The 17,771-nt window shown below is 51.4% G+C and overlaps 2 protein-coding genes and 1 non-coding gene across 3 annotated transcripts in view; 2 read left to right on the top strand and 1 right to left on the bottom strand.

The window, feature by feature from the left end:
- Positions 1-6,313, top strand: part of Brd4 (bromodomain containing 4) — a 44,256-nt gene extending 37,943 nt beyond the window's left edge. Inside the window, 9 exon segments of the mRNA XM_015489170.2 lie at positions 1-52; positions 54-204; positions 207-512; positions 3,068-3,180; positions 3,280-3,442; positions 3,577-3,707; positions 3,831-4,036; positions 4,120-4,378; positions 4,699-6,313. The exon segment at positions 1-52 is cut by the window's left edge and continues 3 nt beyond it. Coding sequence (XP_015344656.1) covers positions 1-52; positions 54-204; positions 207-512; positions 3,068-3,180; positions 3,280-3,442; positions 3,577-3,707; positions 3,831-4,036; positions 4,120-4,378; positions 4,699-4,767 — 1,450 coding nt within the window. The 3' untranslated portion in view covers positions 4,768-6,313.
- Positions 6,314-7,680: 1,367 nt separating this feature from the next.
- LOC125613846 lies at positions 7,681-7,786 on the bottom strand. Its single transcript, XR_007344443.1, has one exon. It is a non-coding gene; the product is annotated as a U6 spliceosomal RNA (small nuclear RNA).
- Positions 7,787-9,454: 1,668 nt separating this feature from the next.
- On the top strand, positions 9,455-17,433 carry Ephx3 (epoxide hydrolase 3). The gene is made up of 7 exons (XM_015489169.2): positions 9,455-10,174; positions 10,341-10,426; positions 10,806-10,963; positions 11,106-11,234; positions 13,372-13,475; positions 13,566-13,702; positions 13,797-17,433. Exons 1-7 carry the CDS (start codon positions 9,932-9,934, stop codon positions 14,020-14,022), a joined length of 1,083 nt encoding a protein of 360 aa, XP_015344655.1. The 5' UTR covers positions 9,455-9,931; the 3' UTR covers positions 14,023-17,433.
- Positions 17,434-17,771: the final 338 nt, after the last annotated feature.

The raw sequence follows: 17,771 nt of genomic DNA, 5'->3' as shown, positions 1-17,771 counted from the left end.
CCCCACCGCCCTAAAAGCACCTGCCCTGACTCAGCCACCCCTGCTCCCACAGCCCCCCTATGCCCCAGCCACCCCAAGTGTTGCTGGAGGATGAAGAGCCATCTGCCCCACCCCTCACCTCCATGCAGATGCAGCTGTATCTGCAGCAACTGCAGAAGGTGCAGCCCCCAACGCCGCTACTCCCTTCCGTGAAGGTGCAATCACAGCCCCTCCACCCCTGCCCCCCCCACCCCATCCCTCTGTGCAACAGCAGCTCCAGCAGCAGCAGCCACCACCACCACCACCACCCCAGCCGCCACCCCAGCAGCAGCACCAGCCCCCACCACGACCAGTGCACTTGCAACCCATGCAGTTCTCCACCCACATCCAGCAACCTCCACCACCCCCAGGCCAGCAGCCACCCCACCCACCCCCAGGCCAGCAGCCACCCCCAGCCCAGCCCGCCAAACCTCAACAAGTTATCCAGCATCACCCTTCACCCCGGCACCACAAGTCGGACCCCTACTCAACTGGTAAGTGCCCCTGCCCTTGGGCTCTGGGGAGGCCAGTATTGGGCCTGAGTTTTATTCTTGGGGGAGAAAAAAAAGAGTTAGCTTATGTTCCAGACTATAATGAGCTCAGAACTGGGCATCAAATGCTTGGGGCAGTTGAAGAGAGGGGCTGTACCCAGGGAGCATTGGTGCTTCCTACAGTGTCTTTATTAGATGTCTGTCTTGCTTGCAAACTGAGATTGCTCAAAGTAAGGCTTCCTTTCTTCCTTCTCTTAGAACACACAGTCAAGAACATGGCAATGCACCCTTAACTCCTGCAAGGTGGGGAATCCAGGAGCCCCAGGGAGGCACCTAATCCACCTTTGGAGTTCAGAATAGGCTTCCTGGAGGAGGTGACTATGGTACAAGCAGTAGTTGAATTAGTAAACAAGATGGAAATGAGATTCAGGCAGAGCCAGGAGCAGGTCTGGGCTGTGAGTGCTGTTTTGGAACAGGGGGGCTCTGCTCTCAGCACTGTGAGGCCCACCTGGTAATCAGAATATTCTGGCCATGTCCCAGCTTATATCTTTTGATATGGTAACATTAAGGATCAGGGCAATGATCCTGGACTGACAGCGTAGGTTGTACAGTCTGCCTTGGGGGCTCTCCAGGTGCAGCCCACAAATTGAGCAGCAGAGCAGGGCTGTGGCTGCTCCTAAACCCAGCAAAAGCTTCCAGGTGCCAAATGGATTGCCCGTGTCCTAATCTGAGAGCAGCTGTGTGTCCTCCCTGGGAAAAACTAGTGTAGGGCTTCATCACTGTGCAGCTGTGGCTGTTCTCAGCCCAGAGCAGGCCAAGCTTCCCTGTGGGAGGAAGGTGATCAACAGATGACAGAAGAACTGGCATTTCAGGCAGCTTAGGCCAATAGCCTAGGACGTCAGGCCAAGTCTTTGAATCCCAAACCCCCACTCAAACTCCTACAGCCTAGGAAGGGGCATAAGGAGTGGTGAGGGTTAGAACCCAGCTGGGGTCTTTGAGCCAAAAACTAAGTTGTCGAGAGTTCCACAGAGGCTCAGCCGGCATCCCTGGGCACCTGGTCAGCTTTTCAGTGCCATCCCTCTACAGCCACCAGCAGGAGGATGGTTCCTTACAGCATTGGCCCAAGGGTCTAGCCCTAGATGGGAGCCTGTCGTATTCGTGTGGCCTGTGGATCACTGGAACCAGCAGAAGAAGATGGTAGCATCCAAAAGGGTCCACCCACTACAATGGGAAGTAGTGTCAAGACCAGTAAAACCAACCCCACAGGGTTATGAGGCTTTAAGAACAGGGCAAACATTGCCACAGTGTAGGCTCCAAGCAACTTTTATTAGTGTTTTTTGGAGGGAGGTATGAGACCTACCTTTAGAGAGTAACATGAGGGTATGACACACCTGGGGCATTATGGTCTACTCCAGGCTTACCAAGATAGGGACCTTCAATTGGGGGGCCCTTGGAGGACCCAGGAGTACCTTTGCTGATAGACAGTGGCTTTGAAGCAGGACCTGGAGGAGGTCAACATATAGGACCAAATTAGATTGCTCGGTGAGAAGCATGAAGTTGAACTCAGAGCACATTGGAAAGGCAGCGCTTACTTTTGTGGACAGTGTGGCTTGTCCTGAGCTGTAACTAGCCAAACTGTATCAGGTGGCAAGACCTCTTTCAGGCAAGGATTTGGGCAGAAGGGTGTCTGGGTTGCATTGGATTGGGTGGGACTTGGCTCCTTGCCCAGACCTGAGGGGCTGGCTCACTATGACCTGGGTTTCAGTTTCCTTACTGTACAGCTGAGAAAACTGAAGTACTCCATGGTCCATTTCCCAGTGGCCAGCAGTAGGGCTGTCCAAAATTCCTCTTGACCTGCAACTCTTTGGGTCTCTCCTAGCCACATAGTGGGCTAGCTTGAAGCCCCCGGATCTGTTCTACCTGCTGTGTTCAGGTGGAGTCCTGTCCCTGTCTTGCCTGTTTTGCAGATAAGCTGAGTTAGGGTATAGGACTTTAGGAAGGATCCTGAAGATCCCCACCCTCACCCCCAGGGTCTAAGCCCTAGATACTCAGCAACCACCCATGTGGGCCAGGTTGCTCAGAGGAAAAGCAGGGAGGTTAGCCAGGTTCATCCTTTTGGGTTGACATCCGTTGTGTTTAGCCCAAGCCACACTTCAGAACTAAAACTACTTTCAAAAACTACTAGTCCCTGGACCCCACCTGAGAACCCCATATATCAGGAGGTGTGGTTTTCAAAGCTTCCTGCGTCTGGTATGCAGAAAGATGAATATACTAGTACTGGTGTCATGGGACTCCATAAAGCCCTTTGAGCACTCAGCCCAGGGACGTGGCTGAAAGGGCCCCATATCCTGAGAGATAGGGAGCTCTCAGCCCTTTGGAGGAGGGGAATCAAATCCTTACCAGGCAGGCCCAGTAGAGGATCTTTACTCTTTCAAGCCTGACCAGGCCTCATGCTGGTTCTACTTCCAGGCTTTCCCTTCCCGTTATAGTTTACTCAAGGCCCAGGGCTGGTGGCCTCTACACTAACCCCCTGACATACTCCTTGTGCCCTCTCCTAGGTCACCTCCGTGAAGCCCCCTCCCCGCTTATGATACATTCCCCCCAGATGCCACAGTTCCAGAGCCTGACCCACCAGTCTCCACCCCAGCAAAATGTCCAGCCTAAGAAGCAGGTAAAGGGCCAATCTGGGTCACAGCCCTCAGGGGCAGGCATGGACCACAGCCAGGGGTGTCTGCCTGCCTCACCAACCATTGTGCCTCTGCTCTTTCAGGATTTGCATAAGGCCTCAGTGGTCCAGCCCCAGCCCCTTGTGGTCGTGAAAGAGGAGAAAATCCACTCACCCATCATCCGCAGTGAGCCCTTCAGTCCGTCTCTGCGGCCGGAGCCCCCGAAACACCCAGAGAGCATCAAGGCCCCAGTCCACCTGCCCCAGCGTGAGTGCCCTCCTTGCCCCACAGCTGGAGCTCAGGGTCTCAGCCCTGTGCCAGACATGAGCTTACTGTGGGGCCATGGATCGTGCCCCACCGGGATAAGATGGGCCCTGGCCCACAGGCTGTTTGTGTTCCAGGACCTGAGTTGAAGCCTGTGGATGTTGGGAGACCTGTGATCCGGCCCCCTGAACAGAATGCAGCCCCTCCAGGGGCCCCTGACAAGGACAAACAGAAACAGGAGCCTAAGACGCCAGTGGCACCCAAAAAGGTAGAGATAATAGGCCTATGGTTGCCCTGAGGTCCTCCACACCAGGGAGGCACCTTAGAGGGCATGAGCTCCCTACTCAAGCATAGTAGGCTTCTTACTCTTCTTCATTTCTCTGCCCTGCAGGACCTGAAAATCAAGAACATGGGCTCCTGGGCAAGCCTGGTACAGAAGCATCCAACTACCCCATCCTCTACAGCCAAGTCATCAAGTGATAGTTTCGAACAGTTTCGCCGTGCTGCTCGGGAGAAGGAAGAGCGTGAGAAGGCCCTGAAGGCACAGGCTGAGCATGCAGAGAAGGAGAAAGAGCGACTGCGGCAGGAGCGCATGAGGTGGGCTGTGGTCCGGGCAGGGCATCGGGGCTCTCAGGGCCACACCAAGGCCCCAGGCTGACCCAGGGCCCTGCTCTGCCCAGGAGCCGAGAGGACGAAGATGCACTGGAGCAGGCACGGCGAGCCCATGAGGAGGCACGACGGCGCCAGGAGCAGCAGCAGCAGCAGCAGCAGCAGCGACAGGAACAGCAGCAGCAGCAGCAGCAGCAGCAGCAGCAGGCTGCCGCTGTGGCTGCCGCCGCCGCCACCCCCCAAGCCCAAAGCTCCCAGCCCCAGTCCATGCTGGACCAGCAGAGGGAATTGGCCAGGAAGCGGGAGCAGGAGCGAAGGCGCCGGGAGGCCGTGAGTTTGGGACCATAGTGGGGACTCTTGGGCAGAAGTCTACCTGCAGGAACTGGCAAAGGAGGCCTAGGAGCGGGAGGGGCAGATAGTGAGCCCAGGCCTGCCAGTGCACTCCAGGCTAACCTCTGGTCTCAGAGGTGGCTCAACTGGGACATAAATGGCCCAAGTGCTTTGAGAATGGGCACTGAGGGAAGAATCCCGGGGAAGGTGTGAGGGGCCGAACCCAGACAACATGGTGGTGGGTATAGAGAAAGTCTTAGAGGTACAGTAGAAGGAGGGCACCTGAACTCATTCCCACCCTCCTTCCTCTTTCTCTCCAGATGGCAGCTACGATTGACATGAATTTTCAAAGTGATCTATTGTCAATATTTGAAGAAAATCTTTTCTGAGAGCGCCTAGGTGACTTCTGACTTTGATTTTCTGGCAAAACATTGACTCTCCATAGTGTTAGGGACGGCAGTGGTGGCGGTAGCAGGGGCCGGGGTGTCTCCAGGCCTGGCCCTACTGCATGCTATGCCCAGGGCAGGCCTGAAGGGCAGCTGAAGATTGCAGAGCCCATCTGCCTTACAGCCAGCCGGAGGGACGTCCCACCACCCCTCTCACAGGACGTCAGCTCAGAGCACGCCTCAATACGAGCAAGAGCAAGTGCCGGCCGGACTCAAGGCCTGTGTCCCCGTGTGTGGGGCAGAAGCCCTTCTCTCCGCCAAATGTCTACACAGTATACACAGGACATTGTCGCTGCCGCCACCGAGACTGATTTTCTGTCCTGAGAACATGACGTTTGTGACGTCCTGCCTGATGGGAGTCTTTCCCCACACCCTAGCCATCGCCGCTTGCTCCTAAGAGGCCAGGACAGGTCCAAGTGGGCTGCAGCGGACGAGGGCAGTGGCCCACATCCCCTTGCTGGCACTGACTTTGCCTTGAACAGACCCCTCCCTCCCCTCCCCCCACAAGCCTTTAATTGAGAGCCGCTCTCTATAAGTGTTCGCTTGTGCAAAAGGGAATAGTGCCGTGGAGGTGTGTGTGTGTCCATGGCAATTCTGATCGAGGTGACCGTCCCATGAGTGTGGGCGGGCCTTGTCCGGGGAGTGAGGCCACCAACCAAAGTCAGTTCCTTCCCACCTGTGTTTCTGTTTTGTTTTTGTTTTTGTTTTTCTATATATATATATATTTTTGTTGTTGAATTCTATTTTATTTTTAATTCTCTCTTCTCCAGACACAATGGCACTGCTTATCTCCGAAATGGTGTGATCGTCTCATTGAGCGGCGGCTCCCACCGCACTGTGGGTAGTGTGTGACCGTGGCTGTACTGTATAGTGAACATAGTTGACATATCTTTGTTTGAAGTTTGTTGGTGACTCCACCAAACCAGTGTAAAAAAACAAAACTCAAAAAAATCCACAAAAAAAAAGCAAAAAAAAAAAAAAAAAAAAAAAAATCCTGCCTATATTTTACTCGGTTTCAAACTCTATTAGTCTATTTTTAATTATAAACCAGAAAGCTGCGATCCCCTTCTTCCTGCCATTTGTTGGCTTTTCTTTCTTTGTTTTTAATGTCAAGTCTGTGTTTTGTTTTGGGGGTTTTTTGTTTTGTTTTGTTTTTGTTTTTTTTTTAACCAAGAAAGGAAGGGACTGAGGATTAGGTGGGCTCCAGGAACTAGGGGGTGAAGGGGCACAGACTGAGGCAGAGGCTTTCCCTGCCCAGTACCCAGTCCCAACCAGTTGGCTGCTCCCTCCCATAATTTTTTTTTTTTTTTTTTTTTTTAATAATTGGAGCCCTTGGCGAGGTTATGAGTGCCATGAGAACCCACTACACCACGATGCTGGTGCCTCAGTGTTGGCCAAACTCTGGAGTCACTGACTGGTTTGACTTTCATACGGTGAATATGCATTTGGTCTGTACTGATCATGGAATAAACACATCTCTCTTTTTTAATGCTGGTGTCTCCCTGACATTTCTTTGTGAACCAACTGTTGCCTAGGCTAGGCCCAGGTTCCTCTATTCTCTCAGGACCTAGGCCACAAGAACTACCATCAGTGACAACATAACCCCTTTCCTGTAGCCTGTTCCTGCTTTTCCTGGGCAGGAGCCACTTAGGCTCACAGCAGCCACCCCAAACTGAAGGTGTGACAGGGAGCCCAGATAAACCATCATCCTTCCTGTGGACCTTGGCTTAGGTGGGTGACATGCCCCAATAGAACTCTGGCCAAACTCCAGACCGTACTTTTCCTATTTGCTGTCCTCCACCTTGTCCCCCACTTACCAAAGGATTTGGGCCACTTATCCCACCTTGCTTGCCTCTACCTAACTCCTCCTTTCGTTTAAGCTCAGGGTTAACCAGATACTCTTAGGTAAGTGTACATTCCCCCAAAATAGGATCCTTGTTCTCTCTCACACACACACACACACACACATGAACGCACACATTTCCACTCCAGAAAGCCCACAAGTGGCCTCCCTGCCAGTGGGCTTACTGTACGCACATACCCCAGCCACAAGGCATGGGTGGCACCAAGAACAGCCCCAAGGTTGTAAGGTTCAAGCATATAATTTATTTGTATGCGGAGACAAACTGAAACATTTCTAGCACTGTTTATTAACCCACATTCCCCTTTTTCAACCATGAAGATCCTTCCTTGTCTTGTTTAGGATCTGCCAAACCTCCTAGGGAGGGTGTAGTTAAGGCATCCAGTCAGTGGCCCCCCACTTCCTCAGTGTCCCTGCCCACCCCAGGCACTTCATATACCTGTGCCTGTTTGAACTGTGCCAGTTCAAATTTGACATAGTTTGGTTTTTGGGGGTTTCTTCCATCTCATCTCACGTTCATTTTTGTTATTTGTTTTGTTCAGAAACTTCCCAGGCTGAGTCAGTGGTTGAGTTGGATAGTTTTGTCTGCACCTTCCTGCTAAAGATTTTTAACTCTGCCATGGCCTTCTCCACACCCCTCTGATGTTTCTCTAACTGGGTTGTAATTAGAACTGGGATTTATTTAATTTTTCTGGCCATTTCCAAATCCCTCCCACAGTACTAGAAATCTTAGTCCTATACAAGTTAAGAGGTGTGTACAAGCCCCATTGTACTGTATGCACGGATCGCTTGGCCAATAATCATGTCAGTGAATCTGAGACTTGTATTAAAACACTTTAGACATTTGTAGAAGGGAATTCGTAGACTTTTCACTTATATACTAAAGGTTCTTTTTTTTTGTGCAGTTCTCATTGCAAAAATAAACATTTGTACTGAATATAAAATTACCCTTCTATGACTACTGCTGTCTTTTTATTTTATTTTTTATTTATTTTTTTACTATGGAGTGCTTGGGGAATTTGTGAGTCATCCTTGTGCAGGGGCCATGCTAATTTTCTGTAATCATTCCACTTTTAGTATAAGTGCTATGGAAGTGAGCACACTACTGCTGTCTTTTTGAGGGCAGAGTTGGGAGGAAGGGTAAAGTGGGTGCCAGGGTCAGGGTTTGTTAAAGAAGAGATGTTCCCAGACATTTAGAGCAGCCAGCCATACAGCCAGATTCGAGAGCTCAGAAAAGATTCTGGGACCATAAAGTTGTCAGAGGTCTGATTTGATGAAACATAAAAAACCAGTTATGCGGCAGTTGCACAAGGCTCTGGGTTCAATCCCCAGGACCTTAAAAAAAAAAAAAAAAAGTAATGATACAGGCTAATCAAGAAAGGTAGGTGTTGAAGTCTGGAGAGAACAAAAGTTGGTGCAATGGCTGGGCACAAGCCTGTAATTTCAGCTATTTGGGAGGCTGAGGCAGGAGGATAACAAGTTCTAGACGAATTTCAACAACTTATCAAGATCCTGTCTCATAGTAAAAACGGCTGCAGATGTAGCTTAGTGGTAAAGTGCCCCTGGGTTCTATGCCCAGTACCACCAAAATCAAAAAATATAGGCAATGTGTAATCAGTGGTGTCATTCCTTTCTGAGACGCTATAAATAACTGGAAAGATGGTGCTGGGATTTAGCTCAGTTGGTAGAGTGCTTGCCTCATATCCACCAGGCCCTGGGTTCAATCCCCAGCACCACAAAAATAAGTGACTGGAAAGAGGTGGGCGGTGAAGATAGAGTTTTAAGTTAGATGAAACCAAGAAAGTAAAAATGGAAACGGGTATCCACTGGTGGTAATGTAAGTAAGTGGATAACGCTTCAAATCGGAAACTAAATAGCCACAGAAACACATTATAAGTAACCATCAGAATCTGAAAGCTTTCCAATGGCTGTGAGATTGGAACCACAGATTAATGCTTTCCTCAGTAAATCTTTCTGGATTGCTGTTTGTATGACTTCAGGCAAACGTCTTCCTCCTGAAACTTGAGGTTCGTGGATCCGTAATGCAAGAGCGTCATAATAATATAAGAGTTAAATGAGTGTCCGTCCCTGAAATCTCGGGGGAGGGTTGCAAAAGGTGGGGAAGAAGGTGGTTCCTGGTAGGGACTTGGCTCTATGACCCAGGGTTCCATCATGCCTGGCGCAGCTTCCTCTTGCCGCCAAGACCCCAATCGCCCCGGCCCTCCTCCAGCTTCCAAGATGGTTTTATCCTGTAGGAGTCGAGGTTTCCTCTTCATTGTTCTCTACCGGCGGAGCCCAGATCCCGGTCTCAGTCCAGGACCTGTCGCTTGGACATCAATGGCCGCCACTGTCCAATCACAGCCGTGTAGGGGCGGGCTGGTGGGTCCGCTTGACCAACAGGAGAACTGGACGGGGCAAAGGCCTCAGGACTCGCCGTTGGAACCAGGACTAGGTGAAGTATGCTTCAGGGTCCCACGATGTCAAGCCGAGGGGAAGGCCACGCGCTCCAAGGCGGGAGCTACTCGGGTGGGATGGTAGCCGAGGCTACCGAGACCTCTTCGGGTTGCTTCGATCAACCGCCACACCATTGCCGGTTCTTCCGCTTCCGGGCCTTCGAATCTACCATAGTAGGTTCCGGCCCCGCCTCTCCATCTCATTGGCCGAGCTACAGGCCAACCTCAGTTCATTGGCCAAGCCTCCAGCCTTCTCCGCCCAATGTTAGGCCCCACCTCCTTCATGCTCCACCCACCTATATATGTCACGCCCCTTCGCCCTAGGCCCCGCCCATTTCACACAGGGTCCGCGTTTGTCTGGGTTCCGAATTTCCCTCTTGCCTTTAGACCCACCCACCTGCTGCAGGTGTCCTCCCAGGTCTAGTCCTTGTCTTAAGCTCCACCCAGACCTTCCTAGGCCCCGCCCACGCCTCCTCTTTTCCCCCAAGGCCCCTCCCCAGCCACCTAAGCCAGGTCCTCGAGGGCTCTGTCCCAGCACCCTACCTGGACTTGTTCCTTGTCCATGTCACACCCAGGTGTTTACCTGACACTTTAGGTGAGTCTTGTGCGGTGGCGGTTTCCGTCTGAGCTGACCATCTATTCCCTCAGCGAGTCCCAAAGCGCCGACGGCACGGAGGGTCCTCAGACCAAAGGCGGTGGGCTCCCCGGGCCAGATCCCGCCTCGCCAGTGCTGCCAGAGCCCCTGGCCCACGCTCCCGACCGCAGCACTGTCGTCATCCCGGGGCGCGGCGACATGCCGGAGCTGGTGGTGACTGCTCTGCTAGCGCCGTCGCGCCTCACGCTGAAGCTGCTGCGTGCCTTCATGTGGAGTTTAGTGTACTCGGCAGCTTTGGTGGCCGGGGCAATCTATGGCTGCATCTCGCTCACGCACGTGCTGTGCCGGCCCAGACGTGGCTGTTGTGGGCGCCCCAGGCGAGCGGCTCCGGCTTGCCTGAAGGACCCCACACTGGGCAAGCATGACTTCCTGAGCCTCAGGGTAAGTGCTTGCGGGCGGGCGCCATTGGGGCTGTGGGATCTCAAGGTTTTGGGATGCGATGAGCAAAGAGGAAATAATTGAGTCCAAATCCGGTTCAGTACAGAGTCCTGGGGGTTCAAGTCTAGGAAGGAAAGATTCAAAGGGCTTTCATCTTGCCCTCCCGCAGAGCTCTGGTCTGCGCCTGCACTATGTCTCCGCTGGCCACGGCAAGGGGCCTCTCATGCTGTTTCTGCATGGCTTCCCGGAGAACTGGTACGTCTGGGGCACATGGGACTGGGGAGCGGTGGAGCTCCCACCACTAGGGCACCCAAGAAGTGGGGATGAGGGCTGAGCAGTCCTAGGGTTACAGAGCAGCATTATAGGGCCCAGACAGTGCCAAGAGGGCAGGGAGACCACCAGGATGCCTGGGATCTATAGACCCTGAGGGGATGGGACAAAGAAGCATTGAGATTGAAGCTGACCTATATTTGGAGTACAGCTGGCCTCTGCATCTGCCTGGGTTTCCCCCATCCTTTCTTCTGGGAAGTCCAGAGCAGGAAGGTGGGGTTACCAGTCTTAGTTGTGTGTAGGATGGAAGTGCCTCCTGGGGGCCCTGACTCAACTTCCCGCGACACTCCCTCCTGCTGAGCAGGTTCTCCTGGCGCCACCAGCTCAGGGAGTTCCAGAACCACTTCCATGTCGTGGCTGCGGACCTGCGTGGTTACGGCCCTTCTGATGCACCAAGAGATGTGGACTGTTACACCATCGACCTGCTGATGGCCGACATCCAGGATGTTATCCTGGGCCTGGGTGAGGACTCAACCCCATTCAGACAAGGCTTCCCACATCCTGTACATGCCCATCTCCTCATTCTTACTCCTTGCTGGGACTCATGTTGCCCACCCTGCCTCACTCCTACCTGATATCTTACACCAACTCCTCTGTCCTCCAGGTTACTCCAAGTGCATCCTTGTGAGCCATGACTGGGGTGCTCTCCTTGCCTGGAATTTCTCTATCTACTTCCCATCCCTGGTAGAGCGGATGGTTGTGGTCAGCGCTGCCCCCATGTCAGTGTACCAAGGTGTGTCATGAATGCTGGGATGTGCCAGCGTACACGGGTATACGTTTGTATTTGCACTTCTCCATTCATGCCAAGGGTTAGGAGTATAGCAGTGAACTTGGATCCCTTCCCTGTGTCACTCCTCAATTGAAAATCAATGACAGCACACTTAAGAGTGACCCACATTTTTTAAGCACTTTCAAATACAAGTTGAAGGATTATAGCTTAGTGCTAAAATGCTTATCTAGCATGCTTGAGGCCTAAATTCAATCCCCAGCACTGAAAAAAAAGTTGTTGCGTAGGACCAGAAGTGTTTCAGATTTCAAAATTTTTAGATTTTACAATTTGTACATACACATAACGAGATACCTTGCAGATGGGACTGAAGTCTAAACATGAAATAATTCATAGTTCAGCCAGGTGTGGAGGTACACACCTGTAATCCTAGTGGCTTGGGAGGCTAAGGCAGGAGAATCACAAGTGCAAAGCCAGCCTCAGCAACTTTTAATGAGGGAGGCCCTAAGCAGCTCAGCAAGACCATCTCTAAATAAAATACAAAAAAGGGGCTGGGGATGTGGCTCAAGCAGTAGCACGCTCGCCTGGCATGTGTGCGGCCCAGGTTCGATCCTCAGCACCACATAGAAACAAAGATGTTGTGTCTGCCGAAAACTAAAAAAAAAAATAAAATAAATATTAAAAAAAAAAAAAAAAAGGGCTGGGGAGGTGGCTCCATGGTTAAGACCTTCTGGGTTCAGTCCCCAGTACTGGGGGGAAAAAAAAAGAAAAAAAGAAATAGTTCGTTTTTTCATATATACCTTGCACTCAGACATAAGGTAATTTGTAGAATAGTGTTTTTTTTTTTGTTTGTTTGTTTGTTTGTTTAGTTGTAGTTGTATTTATTTATTTATTTTTATGTGATGCTGAGGATCAAACCCAGGGCCTTGCACATGCAAGGTGAGCGCTCTACCACTGAGCCACAACCCCAGCCCCCTGTAGAATAGTTTTTAACAATTTTGTATGTAAAAAAAGTTTGTAGAGGGCTGGGGTTATAGCTCAGTTGGTAGAGTACTTGCCTAGCATATGTGAGGCACTGGGTTTGATCCTCAGCCCACATAAGAATAAAATAAAGGTATTATATTCATCTACTATAAAAATATTTTTTAAAAAGTTTATAGACATGAACCATCAGAGGTCCAGTGTGAAATTTTGCATTTGTGGTATCATGTTAGCATTCAAAACTTTTGAATTTTGGAACATTTCAGATTTTCAGATGAGCAATGTTCAACCTGTAATAATTGCCTCTAACAGGGAGCCTGTATACAATAACCTACCCAGGGCTCCTGGTCTTACAAAAATATGTTCCACCTGGAAGAGACTGAGACGAGGGAGGTTGAATGGCTCTCTTGGTGGTGAAGACATAGACAACTAATCAACCACTACTATAATAGCATGAGATGGTAATTTCTGTCCACCCAATGTCTTATCACATCACCTGATTTGGGGCATTTTGGGGGGTGAGTTTGTTCCTGGGGATTGTACACAGGGCTTCAAGCATGTTAAGCTTGGGCTCTATCTACTATTTATACTCTACCCCCATCCATATCACCTGATTTTATTTATTATTTTTTTATTTTTTGTCTCACTGGGGGTTGAAACTAGGGCTCCATGCATGCTAGACAAGCAAGTGTTCTACCACTGAACTATCCCTCCAGCCCTCACTTGATTTTAATTCCCACCATTGTAGTCAAAACTGCTCAGCCCCCACCACCATTGTTGTTTCCTATCTGTTTCCAACTCTAGATTGAAAGCTCCTTGAGGGCAGGAAGTTTTTCTGTCCTATTCACTTTTGGGTCTCCAAAGTCTAGAACCAGATCTGGCACATAAATGCCAGTGAATGCATCCAGGCCCAGGCAGCAGAAGCATACTGGTGGCTGTGGGAGCTTAGAAGAGGTAGAGAGAGGCGCTGTGAATACAGTGACTACCTGGCAAGGAAGAAAGCTGGTACCTGGGCCAGGAATGGGACAAGTGTCTTCATAGCAAGGCAGGCAGTGGCGGTATTCTTGAGGACTGTGTGCCTGACAGGGGTGTTGGGATACAAGAGTGCAGAGTCATTCCGGGCCCAAGCTCTTGCATTGTCTTCCCTTCATTCCCTTCCCAGACTACTCAATACGCCACATTGGCCAGTTCTTCCGATCGAACTACATGTTCCTGTTCCAGCTTCCTTGGCTGCCAGAGAAATTGCTGTCCATGTCTGACTTCCAGGTGCAGTGGGGTGAAGGCCTAGGGGTGTGGGGTAGCAGGTTGGGACTAGGAAGGCTGGACACTGAAGTCAGAGCCCTGTTCTGTGCCCAGATCCTGAAGACTACCCTCACCCACTACAAGACAGGCATCCCACACTTGACCCCCAGTGAACTTGAGGCCTTCCTTTATAACTTCTCTCAGCCTGGTGGTCTCACAGGGCCCATCAATTACTACCGAAACCTCTTCAGGTAAGACTGGACCCAGGGTAAAAGCGCAGAAGAGTTCCAGGGACAGGGAGTAGGAGTAGCCATCCTTCTGCCTGTCTGTCTGTCTTGGCCATAGGAACTTCCCTCTGGAGCCCCAGGAGCTGGCCACACCCACACTGCTGCTGTGGGGGGAGAAGGACCCCTACATGGAGGTGGGGCTGGTGGGAGCCATTAGTAGACGCTTTGTGCCAGGCCGACTGGAGGCCCACATCCTGCCAGATGCGGGGCACTGGATCCCCCAGAGCCACCCCCAGGAGATGCACCAATACATGTGGGCCTTTTTGCAAGACCTGCTGGACTAGTGACCCTTGCTCGCCTGCCTGCCCAGGTACACAAGCACACAGAAACTCAGGAACACATCATCTGTGTGTGCCTGGGAGTCTGTGTACATACATGGTGAACTCCTGGATCAGCCCTGAGTATAAGTCTTCTGGATGGCACACAAATGCATGTGTGGATTCCCTGAGGCACACCAGTCCAGGCATGGGTGTGTGCATGCATGTGTTGCAAACATTTGGACCCTGGGAACTCTCCTTCATGGAGCTAGGTTCTAGAATTTAGTTTCTGACCCTCCTTACCAAAGGTGCCGTGTAGACTATAAACTGATATTTCTGTCTCTGGCTCCCAGTCTGGATCTCAAGTCTTCTCCAATATTCTATCCAATATGGTAGTGCCAGCCACAGGTGGCTACTTCAATATAAATGTGAATTAATTAAGATGAAATACAATTTAAAATGCAGTGCCTCAGTCACAGTAGCTATATTTCAAGTGCTCAATTGTCACATTAGTGCAGAAAGTTCTATTAGTGTCAGTGAGAATGTTCCTAGTTTAAGAGTGGGGGACCTCCTTGCCTATCTATCTCCTGACCACCTTACACTCATAGGAAGGCAGGTGAGTATGCAGATTCCCCTCCAGCTGGACTCAGGGCAGCTCCCAAGTATCCCTTTCCCCATTATAACCAAGTTCAAGTCAAGTCAAGTTCTCTCACCCCAGCCTGTGCCAGCCTGTCTCAGATCTCTGGGCTCCATTAACAAACATGAGATTCTAGACTCAGCATAGGAAGAGGCCGGCTCTCTGTATGGTCATCTGGGATCTGAGGGCTTTCCCCTTCGGCTCCTAGAATCTTCTGCTCCAGATTAACTGAAGTTTCTGCTGACTCTGGAGGCTTCTGGCTCCGGCCTCAAATGAGGGGGTTAGAAGTGGAGGGTGGACCTCCAGCATCAACTTCTATCTCCTTGACTTTAGAATTTAGGGTCTTGGGGATAGTGTCATCACCTGCCGCATGAGGACTCAGGAGACCTGAGAAATTCATTCTAGCTTTGGGATGAGTCTGCCTAACCAAAGCCCAACTTGCCAAGCCATCCCCTTCTGCCCTCCCTTTTCCCCACAGAGACATACATACTTTCACTCAATTTAGATTCCAGGCATTGTTCTAAGTCCTAGGTATACAGTGTGCACCATAAGCCCATCTTAAAGCTAAACCTTGCAAAATTTGATCTGGCTCACAGAAGCCTCCCTTTGCACAAGTGGTTTGACATCTCTGTGAGACTAAGAGTGAAGTTTGGGATAGGAAGATTTGGGATTGTAAGACATAGCCCATGTCCTGGAATTCACAGGGAGGAGAGAGGGCTATTCAAGTGAATGACAGAGCTCAGGTAAGACTTCTCTGAGAAACCAGAGGCTGGACCCCAGTGGGGGTGGGGAGGGGTTGCACTTTTCCCAGGAGTAGGAAACCATCAATAGGCAGGGACAGAGCTCTGCCTATTGGAGTAACAATGTGGAGGCCAGTAGCTGCTAACCAGACCGCCAGGGGCTGTGGGGAGTTTGAATTCGATTCTCAAGGGAAGTCAGAGCGGGTTTTCAGCAGGGTAGGGACATGGCTTGCATTTTGAAGAGCTCCCTGTGGCGGCTGGACAGTCCCATAGTTCCCTGCAAGAATGCGAGTAGAGAGACAGGCAGTGGACTGTCAGCACAGTGCAGCCGCTCAACCTCAACAGAGCAGGCCTCCCCTGCAGGGGGCAATGTCCACCTCCTTGGGGGCCAGAAGGAGGAGTCCCTGAGACTTGGGGCCCAGGAATCTTGGAGCCTAGGGTTGGGGTGAGGAGGCCTGCGGGCAGGATGAAGACGGCGTCCAAGGGGTGGTGGGTCTGGCGATGGTTGCCAGGGTGATGAGGGAAAGGTTGATGGTTGACCGGAACGGGTAGCGGTTGTCTAGGTGATTGGAGGGGCCCAGGCAAAAGTTGACGGGAGGTCTGGGAGAGTTGCCGGGGCGACCCGGTCCGCTGACGGTTGCCAGGGTAACTAAAAGGCGCTGTCTTCCGCCTTCTAGGTTGCGGGCGGGGAGGGAGGCGAGGTCTTCTAAAGGAAGCGATCGCGTTGATTGGGCAAAGTTCTGGCCAGTGAGCCATTACAAACTCGAGGCTCAGTGGATGCCCGCCTCCCCAAGCCCGCGCCAATCAAGGTGCGTCCTTTCTCCGGCCGGGGGCTGGACGTGCGCAGCACTTTGGGCGGGAGTAGAGACCCCGAGAGCTCCAGCTGGGGCTCCTCAGGGACTTGGACTCTCTCTCTCCCACTTCTAAATCGTGCCTCTAGACCACTTTCTGTCATTCACTCACCCGTCCATTCATTCATTCATTCACTGACTCATCTGTTGGTGCCACCAGCTCTACACCTCTAACCTCCCATCGGAGACAGCCGAACACTGGCAGCCGGGTGTGTTCAGGCACCTTTGGAATGTGGAACTGGTGGGCACTGACCCGGAGGGAGGGAGGGAAGGAGAGAAGTCGGCCTGGAGGAGGCGATCCTGGAGCTGAACCTTGCAAAAAAGAAAAAGTGCTCCGACCTACGGAAGGCTCCCACGCACGGGTAGTTTATCATTTCCGTGAGACTGGATGGAAAGTTTGGAATAGAAAGACGTAGGATTGCAAAGGACTTCCAGTGCCAGCAAGGGAAGATCTTGAACAAACCTGCCTATCTGGAATATGACTTGGGGGCTGGGGAGGAGGCTGGACCAGAGGGGAAAGACGGGGTGGGGATCCTGGAAGGAGGATTGGTATATTTCAAACAGTAGAGAATGATACTCCAGTCTAGGAACTGGGGGGTGGGGTGGGGGAAAGCAAATATGCAGGGAAGGCACAAAGGCAAGTTTGGGTCATGTTCAAGGGATCTGGACCCTTGGGACAGATATGACATCAGTGTTTGATAGGGGAGAGAGACATTGAAGCTGGGAGAGTGATTAAGGTGTCCCCCAAACAGTGGAGATTGAGACTGAGCCCTGGGGTCCCCCATCTAAGGGAAAGGCATAAGAGAGAGACCACAGAAGTAGGAGGCAAACTGAGCATGTGTGGCACCCTAGCAGTGGAGGAGAGGGGAGTGGCAAGGAGCAGCAACATAGTTCAGGGCTTCAAAAGCTGCTGAGAAATCAACTGTGAGGGGCTGGGGCTGGGGCTCAGTGGTAGAGCACATGTCTAGCCTGTGTGAGGCACTGGGTTCGATCCTCAGCACCACATATAAATAAATGAATAAAATAAAGGTCCATCCATCAACATCTAAAAAAAATTTTAAAAAAAGAAAAGAAAAGAAATCAACTGTGAGGACTGAACCACACAAACTGACCCCTGATGATCTAGGAGAGCTAAATTTCCCCCCAAATCAGGAGGGAAAAAAGCTGGGGGTGAGTGAGGTTCAGCAGGGAGGGGGAGGGGAAGATTGGGGTAAGAGTTCAGGGAACTGACACATTCAAATGGGAATTTGAGGCAAGTTTACTACAGGGGCCATCCCTGTAGTAAACCAGTGGGGTGGGCAGAAGTTGGGGAAACCAACAGGGGTTCATGCAGCACCCTGTGGCAAACACCTATGGAGATCCATTATCATGGCTGGGTGCTCCTGCCCAAGCAACTGGAAGAAAAACAGCCTAGAGAGAAGGTCATGTGGACAGGATCTTTGGTCAAGGAATACAGCCAGCTGAAATGACCCTGGAAGGAGGGATCCAAGAGGACCAATGTCCCTTTCTCACTTTATTTTTTTTCCCCCAACTTCATCTTCTGTCAGT

The sequence above is a fragment of the Marmota marmota genome, unplaced genomic scaffold, assembly GCF_001458135.2.
Source record: "Marmota marmota marmota unplaced genomic scaffold, marMar, whole genome shotgun sequence".
NCBI lineage: Eukaryota > Metazoa > Chordata > Mammalia > Rodentia > Sciuridae > Marmota > Marmota marmota.
This window is presented reverse-complemented; position numbering and strand designations above follow the sequence as displayed.